General features: G+C 51.6%; 2 protein-coding genes across 2 annotated transcripts in view; one reads left to right on the top strand and one right to left on the bottom strand.

Annotated features, from left to right (window-relative positions):
- The window catches only part of UBTD1 (ubiquitin domain containing 1), an 85,390-nt gene extending 82,124 nt beyond the window's left edge, over positions 1-3,266 (top strand). Inside the window, exon 3 of the mRNA XM_038744077.1 lies at positions 2,210-3,266. Coding sequence (XP_038600005.1) covers positions 2,210-2,610 — 401 coding nt within the window. The 3' untranslated portion in view covers positions 2,611-3,266. The remainder of the gene's footprint in view (positions 1-2,209) is intronic.
- Positions 3,267-4,458: 1,192 nt separating this feature from the next.
- On the bottom strand, positions 4,459-25,794 carry ANKRD2 (ankyrin repeat domain 2). Its single transcript, XM_038743351.1, has 9 exons — positions 25,633-25,794; positions 10,169-10,279; positions 9,378-9,536; positions 7,913-8,020; positions 7,509-7,607; positions 6,004-6,102; positions 5,818-5,916; positions 5,554-5,652; positions 4,459-4,620 (listed from the first exon to the last, which is right to left on the bottom strand). Exons 1-9 carry the CDS (start codon positions 25,792-25,794, stop codon positions 4,459-4,461), a joined length of 1,098 nt encoding a protein of 365 aa, XP_038599279.1.
- Positions 25,795-26,412: the final 618 nt, after the last annotated feature.

Below are 26,412 nucleotides of genomic sequence, written 5' to 3' on the forward strand. Positions count from 1 at the left end.
TTGAGTGCTTACTGTGTGCAGAGCACTGTACTAAGCGCTTGGAAAGTACAAATTGGCAACAGATAGAGACAATCCCTACCCAATAACGGGCTCACAGTCTAGAAGGGGGTTCCCGCCCCGGCCTGGTAATAACTGGGCTATCAGGAGACACATTTCTGAGGTGGTGGAGTGGCCCTGAAACAATAAAGCTCCAGAATTCTGGAGCAAGACGCCTCTCACATAAAACATAATTCTAATAGTAATAATTCAGTAATAATAATTATTATTATATAATTATCAAGCACACATAAGTGCTGGCAGATGGTATAAATAAATGCAGTATGTAAGGGTCAGCTCACCCTCTTCTCCCAAAATCAACTTCAAACTCGTTGCTCTGAACTGTCACCTCTGTTTCCTCGCTTAGGCCGTTCCCTTGAACTCCCACCTCCTTCCCTCTTCCCCACGTTAGCCAGAACCGTATCCCTCCCCATCTTGAAAGCCCCCTTAAATCCCGCTAATTGTATCCCCTTTCCCACCTAGTCACCCAAACCCTGCATTGCATTGCCCCGATAACCACCTCAACAGCTCTGTGATGTATACCCATCCTCTGAATTTAATGAGCATCTGGATGTTCAAATGTGAATTTGTTAATTTGGAGCATGCCGATATGTAATCCCCATCATGTTTGTTCTGTCTTTATACGATCTCTGCTCTCCCTCCTGCTCCCACTCATTGTAAATATTGCGCGTGCCTCGCCTGATGTCTACTTTTGCAGGGGCTTAGGTCAGTGCTTTACATTCATTCCATTCGAGAAGGCCTTTATGGCTTAGTGCAAAGAACGTGGGCTTGGGAGTCAGGGGACGTGGGTTCTAATTCCGCCTCCACCACTTGTCTGCTGTGTGACCTTGGACAAGCCACTTCACTTCTCTGGGCCTCAGATTGTGAGCCTACTGTTGGGTAGGGACTGTCTCTATATGCTGCCAACTTGTACTTCCCAAGCGCTTAGTACAGTGCTCTGCACACAGTAAGCGCTCAATAAATACGATTGATTGATTGATTGATTGAAAACGGAAGATTAATACCGTGAGCCTCATGTGGGATGACCTGATTACCTTGGATCTACCCCAGAACTTAGAATAGTGCTTGGCACATGGAAAGCGCTTAACAAATACTATTATTATTATTATTATTATTATTATTATTATTATTATTACTAGAGTTAGGGGTCTACACTACAGGGGGTGATGGGGTCTTTCTGAACTGAGCTCCCAATCCTGCTCATCCCAGATCTTAGACTAGACCTGCGAGTTCCCAGGCAGGGCTGTTTGGAGCCTGATCCCTCATGGTCTTTGTCCCCCTTAAAATCCTTGCTCCCCTTTTTGCCCCCACACTCACAGCGAAAAGTTGGCCCCCAAGATAATAATAATAATGGCATTTATTAAGCGCTTACTATGTGCAAAGCACCGTTCTAAGCGCTGGGGAGGTTACAAGGTGATCAGGTTGTCCCACGGGGGGCTCACAGCCTTCATCCCCATTTTACAGATGAGGGAAGTGAAGTGACTTGCCCAAAGTCACGCAGCTGGCAATTGGCAGAGCCGGGATTTGAACCCATGACCTCTGACTCCAAAGCCCGGGCTCTTTCCACTGAGCCACGCTGCTTCTCGATGATGGCTGTTACCACCACTGCTGTGATGGAGGAGGCTGTATTGTTTTCGGGAGGCGGATTGAGAGGGGCCAGAAAAACAGATAGAGAAGCAGTCCGGTCTAGTGGTTCGGGCCCATGCCTGGGAGTCAGAAGGTCATGGGCTCTAATCTCGGCTGGGTGACCTTGGGGAAGTCACTTCATTTCTCTGTTCCTCAGTTACTTCATCTGTAAAATGGGGATTTAGGACTGTGAGCCGTATGTAGGACAGGGACTTTATCCAGTATGATTTGCTTAGATTCCCCCCACCCACCCACAGCGCTTAGTACAGTGCCTGACACATAGAGCGTAACAGATACCACAATTATTATTGTTATTTTTGACACGAGCTCAGGGCGGACCCGGGGGTGCCCCTAGAGTAGCGGCTGAAGGAGGGGGGTGTCGGGGCTCAGAAACAGCGGCGAAGGGTGGCCTGGGCCACAGTGGTCCGGGGGCGATCTGTGCAGGCGGGAGGGGCTTGGGAAGGGCCGAATTCGGTGCCGGGGGGCCAGGACCCCCTTTTCTGAGTTGGCCGGGCGTTTCCCCCAGGTTCCCTGAGCGAGTGCTACGACGAGCTGGGGAACCGCTACCAGCTGCCCGTCTACTGCCTCGCCCCACCCGTCAACCTGCTCCTCGAGCGTGGCGGCAGCGGCGGCGGCGACGAGGACGGCGGGGAGCCCCCCGAGCCCGCCCCCGGTGCCAGGCGAGAGTTCCCCCTCAAGGTGCGCTTATCCACGGGCAAGGACCTCCGGCTGGACGCCAGCCTGGCCGACCCAGTTGGGCAGCTGAAGCGGCAACTGCATGCGCGGGAGGGCATCGAGCCGGCCTGGCAGCGCTGGTTCTTCTCGGGGAAGCTGCTGACCGACCGCACTCGGCTCCAGGACACCAAGATCCAGAAGGACTTCGTCATCCAGGTCATCGTCAACCAACCGCCGCCGCCCCACGACTGAGGTGCCCCGCGATCCGGGGAGAAGAGGAGCGGGGCCTCCCCGCCCGGGAAGGTCCCTGGGGTCGCAGGGTCAGCCCCAACCCCGTCCATCCCCCCCCGGCTCTGGGTGCTGACGGCCTCCTGGGGGACCGGGGGTGTGGGGGATGACAGGACAGGGACACAATTCCAGGCGGAGCTGGATCTCCTGGCCAGGGTTTCCATGGGGCAGTGCTGCTGGCTGCGGGCCTAAGATGGGGTCTTTCCCAGCTTCAGGTTCTGCTAAGGCCGGCTGACCTTCCCCCTTTGGATACCGCCAGCCTGGCTGCCTGTTAAGGGCTGTCTTGCGGCCTGCTTCGAGGCTCGGCGGACCCCAGATCTATTAGTCCGGTGGCAGTTGCAGTAGTCGGTTTCCCGTCGGGGTCCGCAGCAAGCCGCCTTCGCTGCCCGCAGTCGCCCCGAGCCCCCAGCTCAGGGTGACGGGGACCAGGTGGGGGGACCAGGGAGGGCCTCCCCGTGTCGCCCGGCCCTTGGAGTGGTGGCAGGGGGCTGGCTGGGGCATTCCAGCAGGCTCCTGGAAAAACGCCTCTTCCCCTGCCCGGGAGCGCGCCGACGGGGGCCCCTTTCCCGGCGGGGCCCTGGGCCCCAGATCTTTGCCTATTTATCAATAAAGCCTTTTGTTCCTCTGCCTTGCCCGATGCCCAGCGAGAGCCACCCTGCCCCGGGGAAGTTCCTGCTGGCATGCAGCAGGGCTCCTGGTTGGGCCAGTCCGTCTTTTTCTCCGTCCCTTCCCTCTGCACGGATGGCTTGCTGCGCTGCCCCCGGGGGCGTTTATCTGGGTCAGACACACTCCCTAGTGCCTTGGCAGTGCCAAGGCACCACACGGGCAGAGCCTGCAAGAAGAGCTGCTCAAGTTTCCTTCTCCCCTGACGATGGACAGGGAGAGAGGGATTGCTGCCGTCCCCCTGCCCAGCCCAACCTCTAGGAGACCTTCCGTCCTGCCCGTGTCAGCAGGCGGCACTCCGCTCCTGCTTGCTGCACTCCCTGACCACCCAGTCCTCCTCCTCCTCTTCTGCAGAGTTGCCCACCTCGGCCAAGGTCTCCAAAGTGACCTTCCCCTCACCCCGAGGGGGTGGGGGAGGTGGCAGGCGCAGCTTCCCAAAGGGCAGTCTCAGAAGGGAATTGTGCCAAGACCCGATTCCTGTTTGTCCCTGGCTGCGTGGGGCAGGGCAAGCAGGACAGGGTTGGCAGCTCCACCCTCGGGCTCGGCTAGCAGGGGGCGGCCCACCCAGTCCTAGCACCTTCACTGCAGGCCCCGCAAGGGTCTGTGTCCTCCTCCTCCCCTGTGGATCCATCAGCCCCTTCCCCGACCCCCCAGTGAGTCATGGACTGCCTCCCATCCTGCCCCCAAGTTTTCCTCAAGTTCAAAATGAGAAGAGACTAAATGATGGCTGGGCCCCCCTCATCGTCCAGCATCCTGCACCCGGAGTGAAGCTTTCCTCCTCCTCACACTCTCTCTCCCTCTCCCAGCCACTTCCACAAGAGTTAGAATGATGGGAAGGAAGATTGGAGTTAGGTAGACTAGGGAGTCCTAGCCAGGAATGGGAAAAGGCAGGACCATCGCCTCCTGACCATGATGAACTGGCCCTTTTATTAGTGTCCGGTCTTGGAAGTGGTAGATTTAGCTTGCCGCTTATGTGTGTGCATGTGAGTCCCTGTCCCTCAGAGAGGAGCCCGCAGCTGGGCAGTGCCAGGGTCTTCTTCGCTCTCCGGGCATTTCTTCGGCACCGTGCCCAGGACTTCTCAAGCCGGGCTAGGCCTGAGGACCGGGCCCGTGTGAAGCGGCCGCAGTCAGCCCCCAGCCCCGTCTACGCTACTGGGTGGGGGCGGGCTGAGGGGTCTCTGGCCGGCCCTCGGCCGGGTGGTCCAGGCCGTTGTGTTCCCGCCGCTGCCGGTGCTCCAGCTTGGGGCTCTCCAGCGCATTGCGGGTGTCGGCCTGCCACAGGTGCACCAAGTCCGCTGCGGTCTTTCCCTCCTGGGGTGGGGGAGAGCAAGGAGGGATGGGGGGCAAGGAGGTCAACTCGGTCGCACTCCAGAGAGGCTATTTTGGGACGGGGAAGTGTTAAGAAGGGCAGGTCAGCTTGGAAGAAAGGTAGGGAGAGATAGGCTGGGGAGGCCTTAAGGGATTAAAGGGCTTAGTCCAGTGCTCTGCACACAGTAAGTGCTCAATAAATATGATTGAATGAATGATTAAAAGGGGAGGGAGGGCAGGTCAAAAATGGTTTTGTGGTCACCAAATCCCACTGCAGGACTGGGGAACCATCCACTCTCCAAACCTGGAAGGTGATAGGTTCAGGATACAATAGCCAAGGTTGGGGAGCGGGGAGGCCTCTGGAATTAGCTACCAGTGAGGTGTGGCTTTTTTTTAATAGCATTTATTAAGCACTTACTATGTGCTAAGCGCTGGATAATAATGGCATTTGTTACTCACTATGTGCCAAGCACTGTTCTAAGCGCTGGCGGGGATACAAGATAATCGGGTTGTCCCACATGGGGCTCACAGTCTTCATCCCCTTTTTTCAGTCACACAGCAGACAAGTGGCAGAGCCGGGATTAGAACCCATGACCTCTGACTCGCAGTCCTGGTCTCTTTCTACTGAGCCACGCTGCTCTTCTGGGGGGTGGTAACAATCAAGCAGTGGTAGTTATTAAGCAGTTATTGTGCGCAGAGCACTGTACTGTGTGCGTGGGAGAGTACACTTTAACAGAGTTGGTAGGGGTAGGGACTGGAGGCCCCACCTGACATAAGCAGGAAAAGTCAGTCGTATTTATTGAGCGTTTAATAAATACGTTCAATAAATACGATTGATTGATTGATTGATTACTGTGTGCAGAGCACTGTACAAGGCACATGAGAGTATACTATAACCATACAACAGACACATTCCCTGCCTTGGCAGACACTCACCAAGTTCTTGGCCATCATGTCAGCCCCATACAAGAGCAGCATTTTGATGATTCTGTAGCGGTTGAGCCTCACGGCGTCATGCAGAGCCCCGTCACCTTCCTGCAACGCGAGGGACCGAGTGTCCGTCACCGAGGCAACACGCGGGACCCAGCCAATCAGGTGAGGGGTGGGGGGTGATGGGATCTCAGGGAGGCAACTGGGGGTCTCCAAACACGGAGCCCTCGAGCACGAGAGAGATGGGGTACTCGAGGAACGGGGACTCACCCTGTCTCTGGCGTTGATGTCCACTCCGGTGGACAGCAAATGCTCCACGATTTCCACCTGCCCGGTCCGCGTTGCCACGTGTAAAGGTGTGCTCAGGAGCTGAGGAGGGAGGGAGGGTCACCCCCGCCAACCCTTGGGCCCCTCGCCCCCACCCACCCAGGCTCCATCAGGGCCCCCGTGACCCACCTTGTCCCTGAGGTTGAGGTCAGCCCCTCGGCTCTGCAGAAGCTTCACCACCTCCAGGCTGCCCCCGCGGCAGGCCCAGTGCATGGCCGTGCAGTCCAGCTGTGTGGGCAGGGAGGTAGGGTACCCCGTGGGAGGAGAAGGAGATGGGGGAATGGCATGTTGCAGCAAGGAAGCCCAGTCCAGCCTCCAGCTCCCACCCCTAGCAAAAGGAACTTCGGGAGCTAACTGGGAGAGGGTGCCACCCCTCTTGTGGAACTGGGGATGCTGGCACTCTTATAGGAGCAGAAGATGTCAACACCTCCCCTTCCAGTTCTCCTCCAGCCAAGGGTCTTTGGGAGAGCCATCTGGAAGAGAGGTTGCTTACAGTGTCAGGAGAGCAGGTGAGAGCTGGCACTCGGGCGAGGTGCTGAGGTTTGGGGAGGATGGGATTGATGGGGAGACGAGGCAGGGAGCCTAGTAAAAGAGGCTGCGGGAGCCCGTCCGCCAAGCTAGCTCTCTTCCTCCCTTCAAGGCCCTACTGAGAGCTCACCTCCTCCAGGAGGCCTTCCCAGACTGAGCCCCTTCCTTCCTCTCCCCCTCATCCCCCTCTCCATCCCCCCCATCTTAACTCCTTCCCTTCCCTACTGCACCTGTATATATGGATATATGTTTGTTCATATTTGTTACTCTATTTTACTTGTACATATCTATTCTATTTATTTTATTAGTATGTTTCGTTTTGTTCTCTGTCTCCCCCTTTTAGACTGTGAGCTCACTGTTGGGTAGGGACTGTCTCTATATATTGCCAGCTTGTACTTCCCAAGCACTTAGTACAGTGCCCTGCACACAGTAAGTGCTCAATAAATACAATCGATGATGATGATGATGACTCGGGGAATAGGGGATTCATTCATTCATTCAATCGTATTTATTGAGCGCTAACTGTGTGCCGAGCACTGTACTAAGCACTTGGGAAGTACAAGTTGGCAACGTATAGAGACAGTCCCTACCCAACAGTGGGCTCACAGTCTAGAAGATGTGTCCGGCTCCCGATTCCCACCCCTAAGCTTTTGAGAGGGCCCGTGTGCAGACTTGGCCGGGGTGAAGGGCACTGAGTGGGGTGAGGCCCCTGGAGGAGAACCCACACGGGAGGGGACGGGGTTCAAGGAGCTCGGTCTCCGCGGTGCCCTCTGGAGCAGTTCTGGGCTGCTTTCCCCAGGATTCATTCATTCATATTTATTGAGCGCTTACTGTGTGCAGAGCACTGTACTAAGCCCTTGGGAAATACAAGTCGACAACACATAGAGACGGTCCCTACTCAACAACGGGCTCACAGTCTAGAAGGGGGAGACAGACAACGAAACAGAACACGTGGACGGGTGTCAGGTCGTCAGAACAAATCGAAATAAAGCTAGATGCACATCATTAAGAAAATAAATTGAATAGTAAATATGGGGTGTGGAGCTAACCAGGGTGAGGCCTGCTCGGGACGGACTGTGGGGCTGGGCCCCGGCCCCGTGACTCACCCGGTCCTGGAAATCCACGGAGGCCCCACTGGCCAGCAGCTTCTCCAAGATGTCCACGTGGCCCTCCAGGGAGGCCCGGTGCAGGGCTGTCCGGCGAAACTGACCACCAACCCCCGGCCCCCAGGCGGGCCGTCAGAGGCTGGAGATTGGATCGGTGACCCCAGCCCCATCCGGCCCCACGCCCTCAGCCACAGCCCCTAGACACCGTCCGCTCCCCTGCCTCCGGTCCGCCGCTAAGGAGGGGATGGGAAGGGGGCAGAGGGAGGGGAGAGAGCGTGAAGGTGTTGGGTGAGGCCCTGGGAGAGCTTTGCATGGCCGTGTCCAGAGAAGGGTGGCCAGTGGCCGGCTCTGCTAGCCCAGCGGCCCTGCAGTGGTGGGGAAGCAGCGGGGGGAAAGCTAGTTACTTCATCACAAGTGTCCGCGGAGCCTCCGTCAGCCAGGAACTTCTCGATCACATTCATCTTCCCCTCCACGGCCGCTTTCAGATAAGCCTCCGGCTCTACCGGGCCAGTCTGGAGAACGGAGAACCCGGTCAGTCAGGGCGGCAGGGTCAGCCTCTCCTCCTCCCCAAGGGTCATTCCTTCCTCCTAATCAATCAATCATATTTATTGAGCGCTTACTCCCTTGCAGAGGCCAAGGGTGGGTGGCTAGGTGACCCTGCCGCCCTGTTTCCTCCCCTCAGGTGTGTGCCATAATCATCACGGCAGCAGCAGTATGGCCTAGTGGATAGAGCATGGGCTTGGGAGCCAGAAGGACCTGGGTTCTAATTCCAGCTCTGCCACTTGTCTGCTGTGTGACCTTGAACGAGTCACTTCTCTTTGCCTCAATTACCTCATCTGTAAAATGGGGATTAGGACTGCGAGCCCTATGTGGGACAGGGACTGTATCCAACCTGATCAGCTTGTATCTACCCCAGTGCTTAGTACAGTGCTCGACACCTAATAAGTGCTTAACAAATATCATCAACAATAATAATAGTGATATTTTTAGGCACTCATAATAATAATGATGAGGGCATTTATTAAGCGCTTACTATGTGCAAAGCACTGTTCTAAGCACTGGGGAGGTTACAAGGTGATCAGGTTGTCCCACGGGGGGCTCGCAGTCTTAATCCCCATTTTACAGACAAGGTCACCGAGGCACAGAGAAGGGACGTGACTTGCCCAAAGTCACACAGCTGACAATTGCCAGAGATGGGATTTGAACCCAGGACCTCTGACTCCAAAGCCCGGGCTCTTTCCACTGAGCCACGCTGCTTACTAGGTGCCAAGCACTGTGGTAGATCCAGGACAATCAGGTGGTACGTGGAGCTCACAGTCTAATTGGGAGGGAGAACAGTTATTGAATCTCCATTTTGCCTATAAGGGAGCTGAGGCCCAGAGAGGTTAGGTGACTCACCCAAGGTCACACAATAGAGCGGGGATTAGAACCTGAGTCCTTTGATTCCCAGGCTCATGCTTCTTGACTGTAAGCCCGGTGTGGGCAGGGATTGTCTCTCTTTATTGTTGAATTTATTGTTGAAAATATTCCCCTTTTAGACTGTGAGCCCACCGTTGGGTAGGGACCGTCTCTATATGTTGCCAATTTGTACTTCCCAACTGCTTAGTACAGTGCTCTGCACATAGTAAGGGCTCAGTAAATACGATTGATGATGATGATGATGAATTGTACTTTCCAAGAGCTTAGTCCAGTGCTCTGCACACAGTAAGCGCTCAATAAATGCGGTTGAATGAATGAATGCTCTTTCCGCTAGGCCATACCGCTTCTCTGGGCCCTCCCAACTGCCCCAAGGGTGCTCCCCGCCCCCCAACTGCCCCTAGTTGTGTGCGCCTTCCTTCCCTCCCTCCCTTCCTCCAGCTGTCCCCTTACAATCTCCTGGGGCTCCGGCGGGGGCTCGGGCGGGGCGAGCAGGGCCTCTCGCTTCTTCTGCTTGCGTTTCTTGCGCAGCTCGATGAGGTTCTGGATCCCGCCCACGTCGATGATCTCCCGCCGCAGGTCCAGCGATGTCTTCCTCACCCGCTCCTGGCCCTGGCCAGAGACCCATTCGCTTGGTCACGACCCCCCAGGCCCCGGACGCCAGAGGCCAGGGGACCTAGGAGGGGACGGGGCAGCCGGGACGGAGCTGGGATGCCTGGGTTCGGCTCCCGTCCCCCTCTTTGGGCTCGGGCTGACCCCTTTGCTGGGAAGACCGAGTCAGTCAGAGACTTGGAGGACCCGTGGGCAGCAGGGAGCACTGGAGGGCAGATGTCCTCTTCCCCCTTTCTCCCTGTCCCGTCCCCAACTCTTCCAAGAGAGGACGGTCCTAGGGTTGCCCAGCCTCCAGGGCTGGAAAGCAAGTCCGTCATCATCATCATCATCAATCATATTTATTGAGCGCTTACTATGTGCAGAGCACTGTACTAAGCGCATGGGAAGTACAAATTGGCAACATATAGAGACAGTCCCTACCCAACAGTGGGCTCACAGTCTAAAAGGTCCACTAAGTCTTCTGTGGGCACAGAGAGAACAGTGATGGGCAAAGGGTACCAGCACCCTTTCAGGGAAGCAGAGGATGCCAGCGGTCTTGGGAAATCAGGGGGGCACCTGAGGGAAAGGACTGCCCTCGGGAGCTGTTTCAGAAGCTGGAGTCCTCAGCCTCCCCGGGTCTCCCCAACTTTCACCTTGACCTTCTGTAGCGCCTGATTCTGAGCGCCGCCGTGCTTCTCGTCCTCCAGAACCAGCGTGTCCATCTGCGCGGGCCCCGGCTTCACGTCGGAGACGCCCCGGCGCTTCTGAGCACAATGGAGAGGACGGTCAGTCCCCTGGGCCCAACTCCCAGACCCGCCCAGGGTCGAGGAGGGGAGAGTCAAAAGCAGCCAGCTCCAGCTCCTCTACGCTGGGAGAGCCTGCCCAGCCTCCCCAGGTGAAGATACCTCATCAATCAATCAATCAATCGTATTTATTGAGCGCTTACTGTGTGCAGAGCACTGTACTAAGCGCTTGGGAAGTACAAGTCGGCAACATCTAGAGACAGTCCCTACCCAACAGTGGGCTCACAGTCTAAAAGGGGGAGACAGAGAACAAAACCAAACATACTAACAAAATAAAATAAATAGAATAGGTATGTACAAGTAAAATAAATAGAGTAATAAATATGTACAAACATATATCCATATATACAGGTGCTGTGGGGAAGGGAAGGAGGTAAGATGCGGGGGTGGAGAGGGGGACGAGGGGGAGAGGAAGGAAGGGGCTCAGTCTGGGAAGGCCTCATCGCCAGCCTGGTCAATCAATAAGTCAATGGTATTTATTTATTTTTTGTTTGGTTTTTCCATGGTATTTGTCGAGCAGCGTGGCTCAGTGGAAAGAGCCCGGGTTTTGGAGTCAGAGGTCATGGGTTCAAATCCCAGCTCTGCCAACTGTCAGCTGCGTGACTTTGGGCAAGTCACTTCGCTTCTCCGGGCCTTAGTTCCCTCATCTGTAAAATGGGGATTAAAACTGTGAGAACCCCGTGGGGCAACCTGATCACCTTGCCACCTCCCCAGCGCTTAGAACAGTGCTTTGCACATAGTAAACGCTTAACAAATACCATCATTATTATTATTACTAGGTGCTGGTCACCGTACTAAGTTCCGGGGTAGATACTGATACAAGCTAATCAGGTTGGACACGGTCCGTGTCCCACGTGGGACTCACAGTCTTAATTAAAACTGTGAGCCCCTCGTGGGACAACCTGATCACCTTGTAACCTCCCCAGTGCTTAGAACAGTGCTTTGCACGTAGTAAGCGCTTAACAAATACCATTATTATTATTATTATTATTATTATCCCCATTTTACAGATGAGGTAACCAAGGCTCAGAAGAATAAAGTGACTTACCCAAGGTCACACTGCAGACAAGTGGCAGAACCTAAGCCCTTCTGACTCCCAAGCCTGTGTTCTATCCACTAAGCCATGCTGCTTCTCTATTATTGAGTGCTTACTGTGTGCAGAGCACTGTACTAAGCACTTGGGAGAGAGCATTTATAACGGAGTTTGTAGACATTTTCCCTTCTCTGCTTGGGGGGTCTCGTGCCCAGTGGTGCTTGGGCCCAGGGCTCACACTAGCTTTTCTTCAGAGAAGCAGCATGGTTTCGTGGAAAGAGCACGAGCTTGGGAGTCAGAGGTCGTGGGTTCTAATGCCGCTTCTGCCACTTCTCAGCTGTGTGACTTTGGGCAAGTCACTTCACTTCTCCGGGCCTCAGTTCCCTCATCTGGAAAATAGGGATCAAGACTGGGAGCCCCACCTGGGATACCCTGATACCCTTGTAGCTCCTCCAGCGCTTAGGACAGTGCTGGGTACATAGTAAGCGCTTAACAAATGCCATCATCATAATAATTAATAACAATTAATAGCAGAGTTGATAGAAATGTTCCCTGCCCACAGCGAGCTTATGTCCTATACAGTCTAAATATTTGTAAACACACAAACACACACACAGACACACACATATTCAGTCCTTCAACCATATTTATTGAGCGCTTACTGTGTGCGGAGCACTGTACTAAGTGCTTGGGAAGCACAAGTCGGCGACATATAGAGACGGTCCCTACCCAACAACGGGCTCACAGTCTAGAAGGGGGAGACAGACAACAAAACAACAAATAATGAATAACAATTATTATGATGATGGCATTTGTTAAGCGCTTACTATGTACCAGGTCCTGTACTAAGCACTGTGGAGATAGAAGCAAATTGGGTTGGACACAGTCCCTGTCCTGCGTGGGGCTCACAGTCTCAATCCCCATTTTGCGAGCTTGGGAGTCGGAGGTCGTGGGTTCTAACTCCGGCTCCGCCACTATTCAGCTGTGTGACTGTGGGTAAGTCATTTTTAACTTCTCTGGGCCTCAGTTCCCTCATCCGTAAAAGGGGGATTAAGACTGTGAGCCCCACGTGGGACCACCTGATTACCTTGTACCTACCTTAGCACTTAGAAGAGTGCTTGGCACATACAGCTTAACAAATACCATCGCTATTATTATTATCATCAATTGTATTTATTGAGCGCTTACTGTGTGCAGAGCACTGTACTAAGCGCTTGGGAAGTACAAGTTGGCAACATATAGAGACAGTCCCTACCCAACAGTGGGCTCACAGTCTAAATCCTAAATAATAATAATCCTAAATAATTATTAGGATTATTTTTCAGGCAACCAGTGATCTCTGGCTAGGGAGAGTTGGGCTGAGCAGGGCTCCTCCAGGATAATAATAATTGTGGTATTTGTTAAGTGTTTACTGTGTGCCAGGCACTATATTAAGCCCTGGGGTGGATACAAGCATCTAGCTTTATTTTTATTTGTTCTTACAACTTGACACCTGTCCACATGTTTTGTTTCATTGTCTGTCTCCCCTTTCTAGACTGTGAGCCCGCTGTTGGGTAGGGACCGTCTCTATATGTTGCCAACTTGGACTTACCAAGCGCTTCATACAGTGCTCTGCGCACAGTAAGCGCTCAATAAATACGATTGAATGAATGAATGAATTTGTACTTCCCAAGAGCTTCGTACAGTGCTCTGCACACAGTAAGCGCTCAATAACTACGATTGAATGAATGAAATGACACAGTCCCTGTCCCATATGGGGCTCACGGTCTCAATCCCTATTTGACAGATGAGGTCACTGAGGCCCAGAGAAGTGAAGTGACTTGCCCAACGTCACACAGCAGACGAGTAGCAGAGCCGGAATTAGAACCCATGACCTTCTGACCCCCAGGCCTGTGCTCTATCTATTACTCCATGTTGCTGGCTTGTACCCCCAGAGAGCAATTGGGCAATCAGTATGGAGTGCTCACTGTGCGGGGCACTGCACTAAGCAGCGTGGCTCAGTGTAAAGAGCACAGGCTTTGGAGTCAGAGGTCATGGGTTCAAATCCCGGCACCGCCAATTGCCAGCTGTGTGACTTTGGGCAAGTCACTTCACTTCTCTGTGCCTCAGTTACCTCATCTGTAAAATGGGGATTAAGACTGTGAGCCCCCCCATGGGACAACCTGATCACCTTGTAACCTCCCCAGCGCTTAGAACAGTGCTTTGCACATCGTAAGCACTCAATAAATGCCATCATTCTCTGTGCCTCGGTGACCTCATCTGTAAAATGGGGATGAAGAATGTGAGCCCCCCATGGGACAACCTGATCATCTTGCAACCTCCCCAGCGCTTAGAACAGTGCTTTGCACACAGTAAGGGCTTAATAAATGCCATCATTCTCTGTGCCTCGGTGACCTCATCTGTAAAATGGGGATGAAGACTGTGAGTCCCCCTGGGACAACCTGATCACCTTGTAAACTCCCCAGTGCTTAGAACAGTGCTTTGCACATAGTAAGTGCTTAATAAATGCCATCATTCTCTGTGCCTCGGTGACCTCATCTGTAAAATGGGGATGAAGACTGTGAGCCCCCCGTGGGACAACCTGATCACCTTGTAACCTCCCCAGCGCTTAGAACAGTGCTTTGCACATAGTAAGTGCTTAATAAATGCCATCATTCTCTGTGCCTCGGTGACCTCATCTGTAAAATGGGGATGAAGACTGTGAGCCCCCCATGGGACAACCTGATCACCTTGCAACCTCCCCAGGGCTTAGAACAGTGCTTTGCACATAGTAAGAGCTTAATAAATGCCATTATTATCATTATTATTAATATTATCTCTTCCTGCCTTCTGAGGGTCTCCCACACCGGCTGCGGGGGCAATCCCCTGGATCTTTTAGACTGTAAGCCCACTGTGGGGTAGGGACCGTCTCTGTATGTTGCCAACTTGTACTTCCCAAGCGCTTAGTACAGTGCTCTGCACACAGTAAGCGCTCAATAAATACAATTGATTGATTGGACGCCCCGGGACTGGAATAGAACCTTCATTCATTCATTCATTCAATCGTATTTATTGAGCGCTTACTGTGTGCAGAGCACTGGACTAAGCGCTTGGGAAGTACAGGTTGGCAACATATAGAGATGGTCCCTACCCAACAGCGGGCTCAGAGTCTAGGAGCGGGAGACAGACAACAGAACGTATTAACAAAATAAAATAAAATAAAATTGAGCGCTTACTTTGTGCAGAGCACTGTACTAAGCACTTGGGATGTACAAGTTGGCAACATACAGAGACGGTCCCTACCCAACAACGGGCTCGCAGTCATTCATTCAGAACGGGCTCACAGTCAGTCATTCATTCAGTCGTATTTATTGAGCGCTTACTGTGTGCAGAGCACTGTAGTAAGCGCTTGGGAAGTACAAGTTGGCAACATATAGAGACGGTCCCTACCCAACAACGGCCTCACAGTCAGTCATTCATTCAATCGTATTCATTGAGCACTTACTGTGTAAAGAGCACTGTACTAAGCGCTTGGGAAGGACAAGTTGGCATAGTAAGTGCTTATCAAATTATACAAATTATACAAGGTAATCAAGTTGGACACCGTCCCCGTCCCACATGGGGCTCACACTCTCAATCCCCATTTTACAGATGAGGGAACTGAGGCACAGAGAGGTTAAGCGACTTGCCCAAGGTCACACAGCAGACAAGTGGCGGAGCAGGGATTAGAACCCACAACCTTTGACTCCCAAGCCGGTGCTCTTGCCACTAGGTCATGCTGCTTCTCAGTAATAATAATCATAATTATGGTATTTGTTAAGTGCTTACTGTGTGCCAGACACTTTACTTAGTGCTGGGGTGGATACAAGCAAATCAGGTTGGACACAGTCCCTGTCCCTTCTGGGGCTCGAAGTCTCACTCCCCATTTTAGAGATGAGGTAACTGAGGCACAGAGAAGTCAAGTGGCTTGTCCAGGGTCACACAGCAGACAAGTGGCGGAGCCGGGATTAGAACCCTTGACCTTCTGACTTCCAGACTCGTGGTCTAATCACGGCACCATATTGCTTCTCTATACCAGGCTGCTTCTCTGACTTACTTACTTACTAGATGCCAAGTGCTGTACTGAGTAAGCAATCAATCAATCAATTGTATTTATTGAGCGCTTACTGTGTGCAGAGCACTGTACTAAGCGCTTGGGAAGTACAAGTTGGCAACATATAGAGACAGTCTCTACCCAACAGTGGGCTCACAGTCTAGAAGGGGATCACTGGGATCACAGTCTAAAAGATCATTGTTGGTCAGGGAATGTCTGTTTATTGTTCATTCATTCATTCAATTGTATTTATTGAGCACTCACTGTGTGCAGAGCACTGTACTATGCGCTTGGGAAGTACAAGTTGGCAACATATAGAGATGGTCCCTACCCAACAGCAGGCTCACAGTCTAAAGGGGAAAACAGAGAACCAAACAAAACATATTAACAAAATAAAATAAATAGAATATGTACAAATAAAATAAACTGTTGTATTGCACCCTCCCAAGCGCTTAGTACAATGCTCCGCACACAGTAAGTGCTCAATAAATATGACTGAATGAACTTGCCCAAAGTCACAGAGTAGGCAAGTGGCAGAGGCAGGATTAGAACCCAGGTCCCCTGAATCCTACTTGGCCATGCTGCTTCCCTGCCCCAGAATGTGGACAGTATCGCTTTCCCTTCCTCCTCCCACCTTTCTCTTTTCTCCGTTTTTTAAATATGGCACTGTACTAAGTGCTGGGGTAGATTGGGCGAGTCACTTCACTTCTCTGTGCCTCAGTTACCTCATCTGTAAAATGGGGATTAAGACTGTGAGCACCCCCCCCCCCCCCCATGGGACAACCTGATCACCTTGTAACCTCCCCAGCGCTTAGAACAGTGCTTTGCACATAGTAAGCGCTTAATAAATGTCATTATTATTATTATTATTATCATCATTATTATAAGAGAAGCAGCATGGTGCAGTGGAAAGAGCCCGGGCTTTGGAGTCAGAGGTCATGGGTTCAAATCCCATCTCTGGCAATTGTCAGCTGTGTGACTTTGGGCAAGTCACTTCACTTCTCTGGGCCTCAGTTCCCTCATCTGTAAAATGGGGATGAAGACTGTGAGCCCACCCCCCCCCAACATGGGACAACCTGATCACCTTGTAACCTCCCCAGCGCTTAGTATAGTGCTTTGCACATCGTAAGTGCTTAATAAATACCATCATTATTATACAAGCTAATTCATTCATTCATTCGTATTTATTGAGCACTTACTGTGTGCAGAGCACTGTACTAAGCGCTTGGGAAGTACAAGTTGGCAACATAATCAAGTTGGACACAGTCCATGTCCCACATAGGGCTCACAGTCTTAATCCCCACTTTACAGATAATAATAATAATGATGACATTTATTAAGCGCTTACTATGCGCAAAGCACTGTTCTAAGCGCTGGGGAGGTAACAAGGTAATCAGGTTGTCCCACGGGGGGCTCACAGTCTTCATCCCCATTTTCCAGATGAGGGAACTGAGGCCCAGAGAAGTGAAGTGACTTGCCCAAAGTCACACAGCTGACAGTTGGCGGAGCTGGGATTTGAACCCATGCACACAGTAAGCGCTCAATAAGTACGATTGATTGATTTGAACCCATGACTTCTGACTCCAAAGCCCGTGCTCTTTCCACTGAGCCATGCTGCTTGGTATTTGTTAAGTGTTTACTATGTGCCAGACACTGTTCGAAGCGCCGGACACTGTTCTAAGTGCCGGACACTGTTCTAAGCGCCGGACACTGTTCTAAGCGCCGGATAAGGTAATTGAGGCAAGTGACTTGCCCAGTGTCAAGCAGCGGACAAGTAACAGAGCCCGGATTAGAAGCCAGGGCCTCTGAAACCCAGGTCCATGCTCCTTCCAGTAGATCACAGCACTTTTCCCTCGTTAATACTCCCTCCCTCCCTCCTCCCAACCTTTGCTAATTCATTCATTCAATCATATTTATTGAGCGCTTACTGTGTGCAGAGCACTGTACAAAGCGCTTGGGAAGTCCAAGTTGGCAACATCTAGAGACAGTCCCTACCCAACAGCGGGCTCACAGGCTAGAAGGGGAAGACAGACAACAAAACAGAACATGTGGCCGGGTGTCAAGTCTTCAGAATAAAGAAACAGCGTGGCTCAATGGAAAGAGCCCGGGCTTTGGAGTCAGTGGTCATGGGTTCAAATCCTGGCTCCGCCATTGCCAGCTGTGTGTCCTTGGGCAAGTCTCTTCACTTCCCTGGGCCTCAGTGACCAGAGGCCCGAGAAACCCCAACCCCCCATGACCCCTTTACCTCGATTTATTTTGACGACTTATTTAACTTGTACATATTTATTCTATTTATTTTATTCTGTCAATATGTTTTGCCTCTCCCCCTCCTCTCCATCCCCCCATCTTACCTCCTTCCCTTCCCCACAGCACCTGTATATATGTATATATGTTTGTACATATTTATTACTCTATTTATTTATTTATTTTACTTGTGCATATCTATTCTATTTATTTTATTTTGTTAGTATGTTTGGTTTTGTTCTCTGTCTCCCCGTTCTAGACCGTGAGCCCACTGATGGGTAGGGACCATCTCTGTATGTTGACAACTTGTACTTCCCAAGCGCTTAGTACAGTGCTCTGCACATAGTAAGTGCTCAATAAATACGATTGATTGATTGATTTGTGTCTGTCTCCCCCTTCTAGACTGTGAGCCCACTGTTGGGTAGGGACCGTCTCTATATGTTGCCAACTTGGACTTCCCAAGCGCTTAGTACAGTGCTCTGCACACAGTAAGCGCTCAATAAATACGATTGAATGAATGAATGAATGAAAATGGGGATTGACTGTTGCCCCGTGGGGCAACCTGATCACCTTGTATCCCCCCAGCACTTAGAACAGTGCTGTGCACATAGTAAGCGCTTAATAAATGCCATTATTATTATTATTATTATAAATAGAAATAAAGCTCCTCCTTAATGCTGAATGCCACCCCCGGAACAGATGCCTGTGACCTTGGGTTCCTGGCACACTGCAGCTGGGAGCCAGGAGCACTTATCCCTTCAAGGCCTTACTGAGAGCTCACCTCCTCCAGGAGGCCTTCCCAGACTGAGCCCCCTTTCCATCCCCCCCGCCTTACCTCCTTCCCCTCCCCACAGCACCTGTATATATGGATATATGTTTGTACGGATTTATTACTCTATTTATTTATTTTACTTGCACATATCTATTCTACTTTTTTAATTTTGTTAATATGTTTTGTTTTGTTGTCTGTCTCCCCCTTCTAGACTGTGAGCCCACTGTTGGGTAGGGACCGGCTCTCTATGTTGCCAACTTGGACTTCCCAAGCACTTAGTACAGTGCTCTGCACACAGTAAGCGCTCAATAAATATGATTGAATGAATGGAATGGGAGGCCCAGTTACCCTAAGCCCTCCCACTCCTTGTCCCCCAGCCCCCTACGCCCATATCACTCCCAGCTCATCCGCTGAGGTAGCACAGACATTCCCAGGCAGATCCACTTCACTTCTCTGTGCCTCAGTTCCCTCATCTGTAAAAAGGGGATTAACAACACTGTGAGCCCCCAGTGGGACCACCTGATCTCCTTGTAACCTCCCCAGCGCTTAGAACAGTGCTTTGCACATAGCAAGCGCTTAATAAATACCATTATTATTATCCAGCGCTTAGAACAGTGCTTTGCACACAGTAAGCGCATACTAAGCATACTAAGTATGCATAGTAGGCATAGTAAGCACTTAATAATAATAATAACAGTCTTTTAAACTGTGAGCCCACTGTTGGGTAGGGACTGTCTCTAAATGTTGACAACTTGTACTTCCCAAGAGCTTAGTACAGTGCTCTGCACACAGTAAGCACTCAATAAATACGATTGATTGATTGATTACAAGGTGATCAGGTTGTCCCATGGGGGCTCACAGGGGGCTTAATAAAAGCCAGCACTCAGAACAGTGGTTTGCACATAGTAAGCACTTAATAAATGCCATTATTATTATCCAGCACTTAGAACAGTGCTTTGCACACAGTAAGCGCTTAATAAATGACATTATTATTATTATTATTATTATTATTATATTATTATTAATAATATTAATTAGCCCTTCCCCTCATGGACCTGGATGGGGGTGCAGGAAGGGGGTGGGTGCATGTTCCAGCAGGGGAAGCGACATGACTTAGTGGCAAGAGCACAGGCTTGGGAGTCCAAGGACATGGGTTCGAATCCCGGCTCTGCCACTTGTCTGCCTGGTGACCTTGAGTAGGTCACTTCACTTCCTCAGGCCTCAGTTCCCTCATCTGTGAAATGGGGATGAAGAGTGTGAGCCCCATGTGGCAGGAACTTTGTCCAACCTGATTACCTTGTATCTACCCCAGCGCTTAGAACAGTGTTTGGCACATAGTAAGCACTTAACAAATACAAATACCATATTTGTACAGATTTGTTACTCTATTTTACTTGTACATATTTACTATTCTATTTATTTTGTTAATGATGGGGATTAAGACTGTGAGCCCCCCGTGGGACAACCTGATCACCTTGTAAACTCCCCAGCGCTGAGAACAGTGCTTTGCACATAGTAAGCACTTAATAAATGCCATCATTATTATTATTATCTAGCTTTAATTCTATTTGTTCTGACAAGTTTGACACCTGTGTACATGTTTTATTTTGTTGTCTCTCTCCCCCTTCTAGACTGTGAGCCCGTTGTTGGGTAGGGACCGTCTCTATCTGTTGCCAACTTGGACTTCCCAAGCGCTTAGTACAGTGCTCTGCACACAGTAAGCATTCAATAACTACGTTTGAATGAACGAATGAATGAATGATGCAGGAGGAAGAAGGGGGAAAGAATCAGCATTTTACAGAGAAGGGAACTGAGGTACCGACAAGTGAAGCAGCATGGTGCAAGCACTCAATAAATAATTAGAGAAGCAGCGTGGCTCAGTGGAAAGACCATGGGCTTTGGAGTCAGGGGTCATGGGTTTGAATCTCGGCTCTGCGAATTGTCAGCTGTGTGACTTTGGGCAAGTCACTTAACTTCTCTGTGCCTCAGTTCCCTCATCTGTAAAATGGGGATTAAGACTGTGAACCCCCTGTGGGACAACCTGATCTCCCTGTAACCTCCCCAGCGCTTAGAACAGTGCTTTGCATGTAGTAAGCCCACTGTTGGGCAGGGACCGTCTCTATATGTTGCCAACTTGTACTTCCCAAGCGGTTAGTACAGTGCTCTGCACAAAGTGCTCAATAAATACGATTGATTGATAGTAAGTGCTTAATAAATGCCATCATTATTATTATTATTAATAAATACAATTGAATGAAATACCGCAGCAGGCCCGGGGGCGGGGGCCGCTCTGGGCTCCCTGCCTGAGTTGCTCCCTGCCCCAGTTTTCCAGCTGCACTTTCCAGAAGGAATTCCCTGATTCATCTCATCCCGCCCGCCCTAGTTGCCCACCAACTGCCATTGCAGCATGACCTAGTGGAAAGAGCACGGGCCTGGAAATCCGAGAACCTGGGTTCTAATCCCAGCTCTGCCTCTTGTCTGCTGTGTGACCTTGGGCTAGTCGCTTCACTTCTCATTGCCTCAGTTTCCTCCTATGTAAAATGAGGATTAAATCCTACTCCCTCCTATTTAGACTGCGTGCCCCATGTGGGACCGGGACTGTGTCCGACCTGATTATCTACTCCAGGGTTTAGTGCAGTGCTTGGCACAAAGGAAGCTCTTAACAAATGCCTTAATTAATTATCTCACACTGCATTCATTCGTTTAATCGTATTTATTGAGTGCTGTGTGCAGACCACTGTACTAAGCTCTTGAAAAGTACAAATCGGCAACATAGGTCCTCACACCCTCATAGCCCTTTACTTCAGATATTTATACTTGGTTGCATCCTTCTACCTATGATTTCTTTTAGACTTATCTCCCCAACTAGGTTATAAGATCCTTGTGAGCAGGGATCATCTCTACCAACTCTATTGTATTTAACCCTCCCAAGCATTTAGTAGAGTGTTGCGCACACAGTAGGCCCTGTTGATTGATTCGTCCCCTTTCTCATCCTCTGGGATAATAATAATAACAATAACGGTGGTGTTTGTTGAGTGCTTACTATGTGTCAAGCCCCGTTCTAAGCACTGGAATAGATACAAGCTAATCAGGTTGGACCCAGTCCCTGTCCCACATGGGGCTCACGGTCTTAATCTTCATTTCTAGACTGTGAGCCCACTGTTGGGTAGGGACCGTCTCTATATGTTGCCACTTCCCTAGTGCTTAGTACAGTGCTCTGCACACAGTAGCGCTTAGTAAATACGATTGAATGAATGAATTTTACAGATAACTGAGGCCCAGAGAAATTAAGCGACTTGCCCGAGGTCACACAGCAGTACGGGGCAGAGCCGGATTTAGAACCCGGGTCCTTCTGACTCCAAGGACCGGGATCTTTCCACTTAGCCATGCCGCTTAGCTGAAATCTGGCTCTGCCACTTGCCTGCTGTGTGACTTTGGGCAAGTCACTTCACTCCTGTGCCTCATTCACTCAGTCGTATTTATTAAGCGCGTACTGTGTGCAGAGCACTGTACCAAGCGCTTGGGAAAGTACAATATGACAATAAAGTGACAATCTCTGCCTCACAGTTTATTCCCCCATTTACAGATGGAAAAGAATAAGACTCTGACGCAGGGATTGTCACTTTATTGCCGTGTTGTACTTTCCCAAGCGCTCAGTACAGCGCTCTGCACACAGTAAGCACTTTCTTTTTATAATGGCATTTATTAATAATAATAATGGCATTTGTTAAGCGCTTATTATGTGCAAAGCACTGTTCTAAGCGCGGGGGGGATACAAGGTGATCAGGTTGTCCCACGTGGGGCTCACAGTCTTCATCCCCATTTTACAGATGAGGGAACTGAGGCTCAGAGAAGTGAAGTGACTTGCCCAAGGTCACACAGCAGACATGTGGTGGAGCCGGGATTCGAACCCATGACCTCTGACTCCAAATCCCGGGCTCTTTCCACTGAGCCAAGCTGCTTCTCTTAAGCGCTTACTATGTGCAAAGCACTGTTCTAAGCGCTGGGGAGGTTACAAGATGATGATGATGATGGCATTTGTTAAGCGCTTACTATGTGCCAAGCACTGTTCTAAGCGCTGGGGGGGGGGGATACAAGATGATCAGGTTGTCCCACGGGGGGCTCACAGTCTTAATCCCCATTTGACAGATGAGGGAACTGAGGCCTAGAGAAGTTAAGTGACTTGCCCAAAGTCACCCAGATTGAGTGAATGAGGGAATGTGGGACAAAGACCATGTCTAACCTTATTATCTTGTAACTACCCCAGGGCTTAGTACAGCGCCTGGTTCATGGTAAGCGTTGAACAAATACCATCAAAACACAAGCAAAAAAAAAACAAAACAGGGATGGATTGACTGATTGATCTATTTATTTATTTTGTTAATATGTTTTGTTGTCTGTCTCCCCCTTCTAGACTGTGAGCCCGTTGTTGGGTAGGGACCATCTCTATGTGTTGCCAGCTTGGACTTTCCAAGCGTTTAGTACAGTGCTCTGCACACAGTAAGTGCTCAATAAATACGATTGAATGAGTGAATGAACTTCTCTGTGCCTCAGTTCCCCCTCCTCCCCCTCTCCATCCCCCCGCCTTACCTCCTTCCCTTCCCCACAGCACCTGTATATATCTTTGTACATATTTACTACTCTATTTATGTATTATTTCACTTGTACATATTCTACTTATTTTATTTTGTTAATATGTTTTGTTTTGTTGTCTGTCTCCTCCTTCTAGACTGTGAGCCCGCTGTTGGGTAGGGACCGTCTCTATGTGTTGCCAACTTGGACTTTCCAAGCGCTTAGTGCAGTGCTCCGCACACAGTAAGCGCTCAATAAATACGATTGAATAAATGAATCAATAATAATAATAATAATGGCATTTATTAAGCGCTTACTATGTGCAAAGCACTGTTCTAAGCGCTGGGGAGGTTACAAGGTGATCAGGTTGTCCCACGGGGGGCTCACAGTCTTCATCCTCGTTTTACAGATGAGGTCACTGAGGCCCAGAGAAGTGAAGTGGCTTGGCCAAAGTCACACAGCTGACAACTGGCGGAGCCGGGATTTGAATGAATGTTTGTACATATTTTTTACTCTATTTATTTATTTATTTTATTTGTACATAACTATTCTATTTATTTTATTTTGTTAGTATGTTTGGTTTTGTTCTCTGTCTCCCCCTTTTAGACTGTGAGCCCACTGTTGGGTAGGGACTGTCTCTATATGTTGCCAATTTGTACTTCCCAAGCGCTTAGTACAGTGCTCTGCACATAGTAAGTGCTCAATAAATACGATTGATGATGATGATGATGATGATAAATGCCATCATCTTTATTATTACAGTGCTTGGCCGAGGTCTCCCCGAAAGGAGCTGTTGTGGGAGGACCCCGAGTTCTGCCCACCCAACGGGAGGGTCCTCTGTGGCCGGCTCCCTGCCCTCCCCGTAGGTCATTCATTCATCATTCATTCTTTCATTCAATCGTATTTATTGAGCGCTTACTGTGCGCAGGGCACTGAGCTAAGCACTTGGGAAAGTTCAACACGGCAAAAAGAGAGACCATCCCTGCTCACGGTGAAATCACAGTCTAGGGGGGAAATAAGCTGACATCAATATAAATAAATTTGTACTACGACTACTAAGCGCCGCTATCGTCTAGACCGTAAGCTCGTTGCGGGCAGGGGAACGTGCCTGTTCACGGTTAAATCGTGCTCTCCCAAGCGCTTAGTACAGTGCTCGGGAGAGTACAATATAATTGAATAATTGCATGAACTATCCATGCCTCTCCAAGGAGTATTACCATTGCATCTTCTTTTTATTTCCCCCCTTCTCTGTTTTTGGTGTTGCAGCCCCAGACACGGAAGGTGACCCCCGGGGGGTCCCTCCTCCTCCTCCTCTTGGGGGATCCCCCTCCTCCTACACCTCCCCTGGGGGTCCCCCTTTTTCCTCCCCCTCCCCTGAGGATCCCTCCTCCTCCTCCTGAGGGTCCCCCTTTTCCTCCCCCTGCCCTGGAGGTCTCCCTCCTCCTCCTCCTCCTCGTCCTGGGGGTCCCCTCTCCTCCTCCTCCTCCCCCCTCCCTGGGGGTCCCCTCTCTCCTCCTTCCCCTCCTCCTCCTCGGGGTCTCCCTCCCCCTCCTCCTGCTGGGGGTTCCCCCCTCCTCCTCCTCCTCCTTCCCCTCCTGGGAGTCCCCTCTCCTCCCCCTCCTTCCCCTCCTCCTCCTAGGGGTCCCCTCTCCTCCTCTTGGGGGTCCCCTCTCCTCCTCCTCCTCCCCTCCTCCTGGGGATCCCCTCTCCTCCCCCTCCCCCTCCTCCTCCTGAGGATGCCCTGTCCTCTTCCTCCTCCCCCTCCTTCTCCTCCTGGGGGTCCCCTCTCCTCCTCCCCCTCCCCTGGGGGTCCCCTCTCCTCCTCCTCCTCCTCCTTCTCCTCCTGGGGGTCCCCTCTCCTCCTCCTGGGGATCCCCTCTCCTCCTTCTCCTGGGGGTACCCTCTTCCCCCCCCCCCGGGGGTCCCCTCTCCTTCTCCCCCTCCCCTTCCTTCTCCTCCTGGGGGTCCCCTCTCCTCCTCCCCTTCCTTCTCCTCCTGGGGATCCCCTCTCCTCCTCCTCTTTCCCCTCCCCTGGGGGTCCCCTCTCCTCCCCCTCCTTCTCCTCCTGGGGGTCCCCTCTCCTCCTCCTCCTCCCCTGGGGGGGTCCCCTCTACTCCTCCCCCTCCTTCTCTTCCTGAGGGTCCTCTCTCCTCCTCCTCCTGGGGATTCCCTCTCCTCCTCCTCCCCCCCCCCACCTCCTTCTCCTCTTGGGGATCCCCTCTCCTCCTCTTGGGGATCCCCTCTCCTCCTGGGGATTCCCTCTCCTCCTCCTCCCCCCCCCACCTCCTTCTCCTCTTGGGGATCCCCTCTCCTCCTCTTGGGGATCCCCTCTCCTCCTGGGGGTCCCCTCTCCTCCTCCTCCTGGGGCCCCCCTCTCCTCCTCCTCCTCCTCCTCCTGGGGATCCCCTTTCCTCCTCTCTCCTCCTCCTCCTCCTCCTGGGGGTTCCCTCTCCTCCTCCTCCCCCTCCCCTGGGGGGTCCCCTCTCCTCCTCCTCCCCCTCCTCCTGGGGGTCCCCTCTCCTCCTCCTCCTGGGGGTCCCCTCTCCTCCTCCTCCTCCTCCCTCTCCCCTGGGGGGTCCCCTCTCCGCCCCCCGGCCCGGCCCGGCCCGGCCCCCCGGCACCTGTGCCGCCGCCGCCTGCTCCTCCTCCTCCTGCGCCAGGCGCCTGTCGATGAGCTCGGTGGCCCTCCGCACCTGCCTCGCCTCGGCCTCCTCCTCCTCCTCCGTGCCGGCCTCCCCCGTGCCCCCCAGCACCCCCTCGGTGCCCGGCCCGGTGCCCGCCATGGCTCTCCCGGCAGCCGGTCCCGGCCGGGGCTTTATAGGGGCCGCAGCCCCCTGCCCTCCCCTCCCCTCCCCTCCCCATCCCGGACTGTGCCAACCCCCTTCCCCTCCGCACCCAGGACTGTGCCAGAGAAGCAGCGTGGCTCAGTGGAAAAGAGCCCGGGCCTTGGAGTCAGAGGTCACGGGTTCAAATTCCACCTCTGCCAGCTGTCGGCTGGGTGACCTTGGCCAAGTCACTTCACTTCTCTGGGCCTCAGTGACCTCATCTGGAAAATGGGGGATGAAGACTGTGAGCCCCACGTGGGACAACCTGATCACCTTGTAACCTCTCCAGCGCTTAGAACAGTGCTTTGCACATAGTAAGCGCTTAATAAATGCCATAAAAAAAATTGTCAGCTGTGTGACTTTGGGCAAGTCACTTCACTTCTCTGGGCCTCAGTGACCTCATCTGGAAAATGGGGATCAAGACTGTGAGCCCCACGTGGGACAACCTGATCACCTTGAATAATAATAATAATAATAATAATAATAATAATAATAATCATGGCAGTTATTAAGTGCTTACTATGTGCAGGCACTGTTCTAAGCGTTGGGGAGGTTGCAAGGTGATCACCTTATATA

This window comes from Tachyglossus aculeatus, chromosome 3 (genome assembly GCF_015852505.1).
Source record: "Tachyglossus aculeatus isolate mTacAcu1 chromosome 3, mTacAcu1.pri, whole genome shotgun sequence".
Classification (NCBI taxonomy): domain Eukaryota; kingdom Metazoa; phylum Chordata; class Mammalia; order Monotremata; family Tachyglossidae; genus Tachyglossus; species Tachyglossus aculeatus.

What these genes read in the sequence shown, in the direction of transcription:
- ANKRD2 (XM_038743351.1), bottom strand. Translation starts at nt 25,794, where the DNA reads ATGGCGGGCACCGGGCCGGGCACCGAGGGGGTGCTGGGGGGCACGGGG. An exon ending in AGCAGGCGGCGGCGGCACAG is followed by an intron (nt 10,280 to 25,632) that starts GTGCCGGGGGGC and finishes CATTGTGCTCAG; the next exon opens with AAGCGCCGGGGCGTCTCCGA. An exon ending in ACCTCAACCTCAGGGACAAG is followed by an intron (nt 5,917 to 6,003) that starts GTGGGTCACGGG and finishes CTCCCTCCTCAG; the next exon opens with CTCCTGAGCACACCTTTACA.